The 11,300-nt window shown below is 37.5% G+C and overlaps 1 protein-coding gene across 1 annotated transcript in view; it reads left to right on the forward strand.

Annotated features, from left to right (window-relative positions):
* Positions 1-10,943, forward strand: part of PKP2 (plakophilin 2) — an 83,361-nt gene extending 72,418 nt beyond the window's left edge. Inside the window, exons 10-13 of the mRNA XM_012641050.1 lie at positions 3,992-4,145; positions 7,696-7,885; positions 10,281-10,368; positions 10,520-10,943. Of these exons, the coding sequence (XP_012496504.1) occupies positions 3,992-4,145; positions 7,696-7,885; positions 10,281-10,368; positions 10,520-10,588 (501 nt within the window). The 3' untranslated portion in view covers positions 10,589-10,943. The remainder of the gene's footprint in view (positions 1-3,991; positions 4,146-7,695; positions 7,886-10,280; positions 10,369-10,519) is intronic.
* Positions 10,944-11,300: the final 357 nt, after the last annotated feature.

The raw sequence follows: 11,300 nt of genomic DNA on the forward strand, positions 1-11,300 counted from the left end.
GGAAAGGACAATCTCTTCAATAAATGTTAGGAAAACTGGATATCCACATGCAGAAGAATAAAACTAGACCCTCATCTCTTGCCATATACAAAAATCAAATCTAAAGACTTCAATCTAAGACCTGAAACTATGAAACTACTAAAAGAAAACATTGGGGAAACACTTCAGGACATTGGTCTGGGCAGGGACTTCTTGAGTAATACCCCCAAAGCACAGGCAACCAAAGAAAAATTGGACAAATGGGATCACATCAAGCTAAAAAGCTTCTGCGCAGCAAAGGAAACAATCAACAAAGTGAAGAGACAACCCACAGAATGGGAGAAAATATTTGCAAACTACCTATCTGACAAGGGATTAATAACTAGAATATATAAGGAGATCCAACAACTCAATAGGAAAAAAATCAAATCATCCAATTTAAAAATGGGCAAAGGATCTAAATAGACATTTCTCAAAAGAAGACATACAAACAGCCAACAGGAATATGAAAAAGTGCTCAACATCATTCGTCATCAGAGAAATGCAAATCAAAACTACAGTGAGATATCATTTCACCCCAGTTAAAATGGCTTTTATCAAAAAGGGCATCACAAATGCTGGCGAGGATGTGGAGAGAAGGGTACCCTCGTATACTGATGGTATGAATGTAAATTAGTGCAACCACTATGGAAAACGGAATGGAAATTCCTCAAAAAACTTAAAATAGAACTACTATATGACCCAGAAATCCCACTGCTGGTTATATATCCAAAGAATAGGAAATCAGTATATCGAAAAGATATCTGCACTCCCATGTTTATTGCAGAACTTTTCACCATAGGCAAGATATGAAATCAACCTAAGTGTCCAATAGATGAATGGATAAAGAGATTATAGTACATATACACAATGAAATATTATATAGCCACAAAGAGAATGAAATCCTGCCATTCACAACATGGATGGAACCAGAGAACATTATGTTAAGTGAAATAAGCCAAGCACAGAAAGACAAATCTCATGTTCTCATTCTTATGTGGGAGCTGAATATTAAAAACAATTGATCTCATGGAGCCTGAGCGGAATGGCAGTTACCAGAAGCTGGGAAGGGTAGTAGGATGGGGTCGGGGGGGATAGTGGGTATGTAAATGGGTATAAAAATATTAGTTAGTTAGATAGAATCAACAATATTTGATAGCACGACAAAGTGACTATACTCAACAATAAGTTAGGGTATACTTTAACTAAAAGAGTGGAATTGGAATGTTCCTAACACAAGGAAATGTTAAATGCCCGAGGTGATGGATACCCCAATTACCCTGATTTGATTAATTTACATTGCATGCCTATATCAAAACATCACATGTATCCTATAAAGATATACAACTATTATGTGCCCATAATAACTAAAAATATAAAAGAAAAAAAATATATAATTTGGAAAATAACCAGCAGAACCCAAACCTCCTTAGGTGAACAGTTTGCAAAATGTGGTCATTTCCCCACACCAGCTAGACTTATGCATTCATCTCATGTATAGTCTTTATGTAACTACAGTGTGACACAGATTCATCTATTAATATTTCAAAGATATTTAAACTTTAGAATTTCACTAGGGCATTGAACAAGGTGGGTCACACTGGGCTGATTGTGAGATCAAAAATCCAGGACTCTAAAAATAAATGATGGACTCTCTTTGTGAGGAGACTGCATAACAGGAGGGTGTGGGCTCTAAAATGGGGTAACTGTTAACAGGTAAATCTGATTCAAATATATACTGTTCTTTGTACTTTTTTAGAGCACCTTTTTATAAATCTGAAGTAATCAAATAAAAAGTAAAAAAAAAAAGACTTCGTTATTCTTTGACAACTGCCCTGCTCATCTTCCAGCTGAAATTCTCATCAAAATAATGTGCATGCCATGTACTTTCCCCCAAAATTTAACTTCATTCAGCCATATGACCAGGGTATCAGAAATTTTATAAACTCTTTCTTGAATAGCATGCTAGCAGCAGTGAACAGAGAACTGTGTCTGGAAGATTCACAAAAGGAGTTTAGCATGAAGGATGTCATACATGCTGTTGCCAGTGCTTGGAACAGAGTGACTAAAGACAAAGTTTGCATGCCTGGCACAACCTCCGGCCTTGTGGCTATGTTCAGTGTTAATGATGAACAAGGTGGTGACTTTGAAGGACTCTGTATGTCAAGTGAAGAAAAAATGATGTCTGACCTCCTTACATATGCAAAAGATATACCTTCAGAGTCCATCAGTAAGCTGGAAGGAGTAGATGTTGAAGAAGTTTTTAACATCGATAATGAGGCTTCAGTTGTTCATTCATTGACAAATAGTGAAGTAGCTGAAATGATTCTAGATCAAAGTGTTGGTGATAATAGTGATGATGAAGATGATGTTAGTAACACTGCAGACAAAGTGCCTCTAGGCAACATGGTAAAAACGTGTGATGGGCTTAGTGAAAGACTAGAGCAGTTGCACATCAAGAACAGAACAAGAAATCATGTCAGTTTATAAAATCAAAGAGAGACTTCTAAGACAAAACCGTTGTTAATGAGGCAGATGACTCCGGAGGAAACGGTTTAAAAAGCCATCCAGCAGCGTGCCTCTTCATCCCTAGAGGACACACTTCCTGGTCCCTCAACTGCTTCTCATGTTTCTTGTCACCAAAAAAAATAAAATAAAATACAGTGTGCAGTAACCTTTTATTTTTTTATTTTTTTATTTTTTTTGAGACAGAATCTCACTGTGTTGCCCGGGCTAGAGTGCCGTGGCGTCAGCCTAGCTCACAGCAACCTCACACTCCTGGGCTCAAGTGATCGTTCTGCCTCAGCCTCCCGAGTAGCTGGGACTACAGGCATGCGCCACCATGCCCGGCTAATTTTTTTCTATTTATTTTTAGTTGTCCGATTAATTTCTTTCTATTTTTAGTAGAGATGGGGTCTCGCTCTTGCTCAGGCTGGTCTTGAACTCCTGAGCTCAAACAATCCACCCGCCTCGGCCTCCCAGAGAGCTAGGATTACAGGCGTGAGCCACCGCGCCCGGCCTGCAGTAACCTTTTAATTACAACACAGCATCATAGTTAAGAGACCAAAAGCCCACTGTTGCTTGTGGTTACTGTTGTTTAACAGCTGACACAGGTATCTGGTGACGCTACTGTGCTTAGTTGCCCTGAACACATTTTTTACTGTATTAATGGTATGTCATATTTTTTTTTTACTGATGAGTACTTATGTGTGAATAAGTGTAAGAAAATGATTGCTTATTGGTAGCATATGAATTCAGAGTCAGGGATAATTGTGATGCTAAACAACACATTGTCCACATGGGTAACCGAGGTAGTGACCCCTTTGCTTTCTGTGACAGTTCAGTGTACACAAACTTTGTTTCATGCACAGAATTATTACAAATATTTTACAAAATTATCCTTGGTCTATGTGTATAAGGTATATATGAAGCATAAGTGAATTTCATTTTTAGATTTGGGTCCCATCCCTAGACATTTTATTATGTGTAAGCAAATATTCCAAAATCTGAAAAAATCCAAAACATTTCTGGTCCCAACCATTGCAGATAAGGGTTATTCAATCTGTATGGCTAAATTCTACCCATTCCAGAAAGATGAGATTATTCTTATTCAATGTATTACACAAATAGTTTAAGGAGATGGAAAAAGAGAAAACACTACCCAACTAATTTTATGATATGCATGTAACCTTGATTCTAAATGGAAAAGATAGACCTATTTTACTTATAAACATAGATGGAAAAAATATAATAGCTCACCAAATCCAACATTGCATTTAAAAATACTGAATAAACTGTTTTTATCTAGTAATCAAATTGAAAACCTAATAAGAAACCTAAAAAAATATCTTTAGTCTGGTTTCATCACAGTTCTAGTTATTAAAATATCTTCCTCAACCTTAAGTAATCTACAGAAAATACTACCGTGAAACCAAATGCAATAGCACTTATAGGACATTGTCTCACAAAACAGATGCCGACGTCAGTAGCTCAGACAGTTGTTCAGAAGGAAAATGGCCTTCAGCACGCCCGAAAGATGCTGCATGTTGGTGATCCAAGCGTGAGAAAGACTGCAGTCTCCCTGCTGAGGAATTTGTCTCGGACTCTTTCTCTGCAGAATGAAATTGGTGAGTCAGTCAAAGTAGCTACATGTGATATGTACCTATTAAAAATACAAATGCAATAAAACGTTGTCCGTATCATATTCTTTTCACAACGATAAACTGGGAATGTGAATAAAGAACAGAGGGTGACAAACAGGCCTGGCTTTTGTGCAGCCGGATATAAAGTGCAGGCTTTGCAACTGGATCTCAAAAAGGATGTTTTTAATATCCATCATTTAAAAAAATTTCTACAGAAGACAAATTTCAGACCATACTGAATTAACAAGATAAGTAATGTGTTTGGCATGTTTCATACCTCAGCCACACCAGCCAGTGAAGCCTTTCTAATCCGTATAGCTGTCTTGCAGAATGCTCTCCGTGTGGCCCGTGCAAGCACCGCTCTCTAGGACATCGGAAATACATGTGCAGCAGTTGTTTACTTTAGAAGCTTGGCAGTGTGTTGGACTAGAAAAAAGATGGGTAAACAGATAATCACAAGAAAAAGACAAAAAGTCACTGAATATAGATTTGGCATAGATGGTGTTTGGAATAAATATGATGAAACACTTGGACTTTTTTGGGGGGCTCCATATTATTGACAGAGAAGATAGCTATGTTACATTATCAGATATGATAATTTTTCATTTATTTGATTATACCAAGAAGTACCTGATAAATGTATATTGAATTAAGTAAAAAACTATAAAATGAGATAATAGGAAGATAATACTAAAATTGGGCATGTTTTCTAATGTTCCATAAATTGGTCATTTCTAACAACCTAAATTTGGTTTTTCACAAAATCCCACTGAAGTTATAAACAAATTATTGGTTTTAGTGGATTAGATTTTGGGGTCTGCATGCACAACGTGAGGGATATTGAAGTCTGCATTTACATTTTGGTAATGTCATTTTCACATATAGCCAGCAGCATATGTGACAGGAGGTTCCATACAATGATTTCATGCCCATTATAAATTTAGAGAGAGCTTAGAAAATGTTGAATGAAATCTAAAAGAAACCTTGCCATAGGCACTTTGAAAATTATTAAAATGTTCTCCCCATGTTCTTCTGTGGGCTTTTGTGCTGAACTTCAATAGAGGCATATTATCCTTTAACTTTTTTTTTCTTTTCCCAAATAAAACATTGGCTCCATCTTTAAAACATTGCCAAGGTAAATATCTGCACTGCACACGTCATGCACGCACCTTCAGGGCAGAAATACTGTTGGTGTCTGGTTTTGTGGCCCCCTAAATATTGGGAAGGTATAGCTGTGGCCCCATGGTTTGTATTAGATTATTCTGCTGAGGTTTAAGGACAACAGAAAGAAGAGGCGTCAGCAAGGTAAATGCAATTTTAAAATTCCAAATTGGCTTCATGTCAAATATATAATTTAAGTAAAAGGACCCATCTTGATTCAGAATTTTAACAGCCAAGAATAAATGAAAATCAATTTAAATACATGCTTCCTGAGTGATTTCTAGGCCGAGTAACTTTCCCTGTGCTCACATGGAATGAAGTCATCACATTTTACTTACATTTAGAGAAATAAACTTGAAACTTAAATTTTCTCAAAGACTTGAAGATAGGCAGTCTGGCATGGTGACAAAATAACAGATCTCACACAGAAGATATGGGTCTGCATCCCATAATGCTACTTTGCCAACCCATGTTACCATGTTCTCAAGGCCTTTCTGTGGTTTATCTTATTAAAAAGAGGAAGCCTTCTGATAATAACAAGCATCTATTGAGAGGTTACTACGTACAGGATGCTATGATGCAATTAACATGCATTGACTCCTTTATTCCCTCCTTTATCCCCTGTAAAGTAGGTGCTATTATTACCACATGTTGCAAATTAGGGAAATGCAGCATAGAGAGATTAAGTAGCTCATCCAGGCTATTAAAAAACTAAAGGATCTTCAGAGGCTGAGCGCTGAGCTCATAACACTATGCTGTGGTGCTTGAACAACAGTAAAAAAAGAAAGCGTTCAGGTGTGTGAGCAGAAGGTATGTCTGACCTGTGAATCAGGTCCAGGTATTATCAAAGGATGATATATCATTCAGTGCCTTTACTGAGTACCTCTCTGTTTCAGGAATAGTGATCAGAGTTAGGAACACAGAAATAAGTGGGATTATTAGCTTCAGGGAACTCATCACCCCAGATGAAGTTCAGACCAGCACATAACTAATTGCAATCCAGTGTCAGAGAGAAGTGTGGTTCAAGGTGCCACCTGAATCCAGATGAAGGAACAATAAAATTAATCAGTATTTGTTACACATCCATTATGAACACAACACGTATTAAGAAGCTGTGGGGAGCAACAGAAGCATGCTCTCTACCTTTTAAGAAGAGTCCAAAGTAGTTACAGCAAAGAAAAATAAAACATACATGAAAAGTATTATTACAAGAAATCAAGTGTATATACCATAGGACAAGTTAAAGTGGAACCATCAAATATTAATACCTTTCTTATTGGTACAAAAAAAAGCCAAACTGAAACCTATAACCAAGTAGTTACATATGTAGTGGAAAAATATATTTTAAATACTTTATTTCTTTTTTCAATAGTAGTAGTATTTATGTATTGAAAAAAATGTGGGAAGTACAGATAATTTTTTAAATGTTTTTAGTTTACCATTAATAGAGTTGTAGAAAAATAGCTCCTATTAATATTAACATTTTAGTTTAGTTTATACACATTTCTTATGTGTATTTTCTTTTATAATATTACAATATTCTTTATATAAATAAGTATACTCATTTTTCACATAGCCTATTAACAAATATTTTTTATTATACATGCTTCATAGATAATGTGTTTGGATGCACAACAGTCTTTATAGTTGTGTTTTAGCTAATCATATTCTTATTGGGATATTTAGGCTTTTTATGGTTTTTCATTTATATATTACACTATCACAAAGGTCTCTTCAAAAAGCTTTTCCATTTTTAAAGTGATGTCTTTAAGGTGTATTCCCAGAAGTGGAATTACTGAATTGAAGAGTGTGAAAATGTTTTAAATTCTTGACATTTCTGCCAAATTGCATTTTGAAAAGATTTTCAATGTACTGAGCACAGAGTATCCTTTTTTTTTTTTTTTTTTTTGAGATAGGGTCTTGCTCTGTCACCCGTGGTAGAGTGCAGTGGCATCATCACAGCTCACTGCAACCTCAGATTCCTGGACTCAAGCGATCCTCCTGCCTCAGCCTCCTGAGTAGCTGGGACTACAAGTGCACACCACCACGCCCTGCTAATTTTTCTATTTTTTGTAGAGATGGGGTCTCACTCTTGCTCAGGCTGGTCTCGAACTCCTGAGCTAATGTTATCGTCCCACCTTGGCCTCCCAAAATGCTAGGATTACAGATGTGAGCCACCGTGCCCGGCCTGAGTATCCTCTTTTTAAAAAATCTTATTTTTAATTTGATTATTACAGAGATTATATCTTTCCATATATTTGTTAACCAACTGTGTTTCTTTTCAAAAGTGTTTTTTACCAAAAATGTATTAGGATCTTGGGATTAAGAAAGAATTTTTTTAATCAAGTGTTCTTTTTTTTTTTTTATCTTGTAGCCAAAGAAACTCTGCCTGATTTGGTTTCCATAATTCCTGACACAGTCCCGAGTACTGACCTTCTCATTGAAACTACAGCCTCTGCCTGTTACACATTGAACAATATAGTCCAAAATAGTTACCAAAATGCACGGGACCTTCTACACACTGGGGGCCTGCAGAAAATCATGACCATCAGCACCGGCGACACGTAAGTCCTTTAGCATCCGCCCATCAGCTGTCTCCCTTTCCCCACCACCACTCCTGTGTGTAATAATCTAGCTGTGAATATGCGGTCATGAGTACCATGGGCCACATGGCCTCGAACAAGCCGTAAAGCCGAGCCAGATCATCCAGTGCGTCCTTGCTGATCAAGGCAAAAACTGAATCACCCAGGCCATAGCTGTCCCTTCTCTTCTGAAATATCAAGAGAGTCAAACTCCATAGCTTCTCGAGTTACTGCATCCCAGCCTTTTATTGACCTAATGGATTAGTTTCCCAGAGCCACCACTGTGATGTAAGAATAGCAGAATACAGGTAAATTGGGAGCCCTCTGGCCAGGGAAGGGCCTCACTTACATCTAGGGAACAGATGGCACCCCGGCAGCTCAGGAGACGCAGTGATAGAACAGGAGGAGCAGCGGGTTGTAGCCTGACAAGAACGTCTTGCTGTCTCAGTTTTCTCTATCCCATCTCTTCCACCTCTCATTCCCTTTTGAGAATAGAAGTTCTGATGAACATAGGTCATCCCACTTCTCTGTTCCTGTGTTTTTAACTTTTCCCCATTTAAAAAAAAAAAGTGGGGAAGAGAATGAAAACCTTTGTGTAACCAAAGTATTACCTTTAGTTAATTTAGAGTGATGGATTAGAAGGGGGCTTGAAGATTATTTTTTTCTCTTTATACAACTCTGAATTGTTTGATATGTTACAAATACAAGTTACTTTTGTAGACAACCAGAAAAGAAATGCCATTATAGCCTAGTTGTGATGAGTTGCAAAGCAGATAGACTTCACCTGTAGTGGAGGAATGTGCATTTGGCTGTACAGAGCTGAGTGGGGGCCCGTGGTGTCCTGGAATGAGCACACATCACCTCCACCATGGCCCCTCGTGCCTGCAGCCCCCCTCTGCAAGCACACAAGGAAGAAAAACTACATTCAGAGTCAGGTGATTAAAAAGAGCCCAAAGCACTGGCTAAAATGTGAGTTTCCCAAAAATATTCACCTGTTCCCCAGAGCCTGGCAGATAGCAGAACAGTTCTTCATTCTCCATGGAAAGAATGAATTATTACTGCAAAACTGAAATGACTCTCCAAAGTAGTCATCCAAACTTCTAAGCAAATCACCATAAGATAGTATGATTTTAATTATTCAAGTATTTAGACATGACAGTTGTCACACAGGGGACTAGGCCATCATGTTTGGAAATTTCTTGTAGCTTAGCAAGATAGAGAGATGTGCTACAACTCTGTTATTTGCTTGTTGTCCCAAGTGTCAATGTGTGAGTTCATCCTTAACATGCCCTGTTTAAAAAAAAAAAAGTCAACAAAAAGCTTCTACCAGTTGTGCCTGCTGCTCCCTCCTTACTAGAGTGTTGTATTTCTGACCTATAATTTATGGGCTAGCCTGGGAACTAATTATCATTTACAGCAATTTAAGAACTTTTTACAATCTTGAATATTAGAGAGCTGTAGCTTTCATGGATCTATTTGTACTTTGGTTATTACCAGATGACTCTGAAAAGTCCCTGAGGTACTCAAAAATCTGTGAGGTGGTAATTTGCCTCACCCTCCCTGCAAGGCTGATAGGGGAGAGAAACGCTTTCAGCTGGTGAATGAACCCACTGTGCTCCTCTTCATACAGCTCTGCACACTTTGTTCATGGTTGCGTGTTTACAAACGCCTGTAATATGAGGGGGAAAAAATTCTGCTCTTCGTTTCTTTGTTTAAAAAACAATTCAGCCATATGTTAGTCAGATAATGGAAGAAAAAGAGATCTAAGAAGGCACTCATCTTTAGCTAGAAATGAGAAGTTCTGGACAAATTTAAAAACAGACTGCTAAAAACTAAGTACAATGTCAAATTCAGTGGCAAGTTGGATTTATAACAGGAATAGTTTTTCCATTTGCTCTACACTAAAACAAAGCGATTTTGAAACTGTTTTAATAAGGGCTGCTGCAAGAATTTCTTTTATTGACTTTAAAATTTTCTTTACTCCTACATTCATAGTCACAAAGTCATATATATTTTTCAGTCCTGCTTTCTTATATTTGTCTTCTATAATTATACATCATAAATATACAAATATAGATAGTATTCTACAGATCAATTCAAGGATTTGTGGCATGTCTAAGGATGTTTTTCTTATAAATATCCGGGATTTGCTCTATAAACAATTTATTAGCACTGTGTTCACAGCTTAAAAAGATTAAAACAAAAGCAAATGTGGTCCCTGCTTTCCAAAGCTCACCATCTAATTGTCTCGTCATCACGAGTGGCCTGAGAGGGCTACTCAGGAACAGTAGTTAAAGAAGATTTACAGAATGCCGAAAGGCGACGTCCAGAAGCCTCCCATGTTCTCCCTGATCTTGGCATGTTCTTTTCTTTTCAGCTATGCCTCCAACAAAGCAAGCAAAGCTGCTTCTGTCCTCCTGTATTCTCTGTGGGCGCACACAGAGCTCCACAATGCCTACAAGAAGGTAAGAACACAAACAAGGAGTGTGTTGTAGTTCACGGAGCCCGATAATAATGGCCCATGGTACTTGACCCTGGTGAGAAATCACTACAAAACTGCATTTTCTTGTGTGACAATTTTACTACCTTTCACATTTCTGTTTGCTTATTCCGAAGGCTCAGTTTAAGAAGACAGATTTTGTCAACAGCCGGACTGCCAAAGCCTACCACTCCCTTAAAGACTGAGGAAAATGAAAAAGTGCTCACAGAAGTCTCAGCTACAAAAAGCTCCAAAGGAAAACACCTATTTTTCTACTACCCAGCCCAAGAAACCTCAAAAAGCATGCCTTGTTTCTATCCTTTTCTATTTCCATGGTCCCCGGCATCCAGAAAACAAATAATCAGAACATAATTTTATTAGTCTTCCAGAAGACTTTTGCAAGTTTGCCCGAGTAGATACTGGCAACAGGCTCCATTTTACCCTCTGCAAATAGTGGTCTTTGTTATCAGGGCTCATGGCGCACGGCCTCCTGGAACCAAGATGTGAACTCACGTAGAATGAACACTAACAGAATAAATAAGGAAAGAAGCTGTTGTATTACTAGGATTTTGAAAGTTTGATTGATATTTATATTCCTTTTCTGGTTTCCATGTTTTGTCACTCCTGTGCACATTGCTTCCCCATTGAGCCACGAGTCTATTGTTCTGCAGTGTTGAAACAGAATGGAAATGACAAGATATATTTGCAGGGTTATCCAGGAAAAAGTCTAATGGCAAAAATTGTTTGTTGGTTTACTTTGTGTTTGTTTTTAATCCCCTTGGGGTTTTTTTTCTCTGATTTTAAATGAACTTAAGAAATTTAGATTATAGAGCATGTATAACTATAAGAAAAAGAAATGAAAGGACACAATCATAGCAAATTAAAAAATCTTTCCTACAGAGAAAGGCAATTATGGCT

This window comes from Propithecus coquereli, unplaced genomic scaffold, assembly GCF_000956105.1.
Source record: "Propithecus coquereli isolate 6110/MARCELLA unplaced genomic scaffold, Pcoq_1.0 Scaffold16, whole genome shotgun sequence".
NCBI classification, from domain to species: Eukaryota; Metazoa; Chordata; class Mammalia; order Primates; family Indriidae; genus Propithecus; species Propithecus coquereli.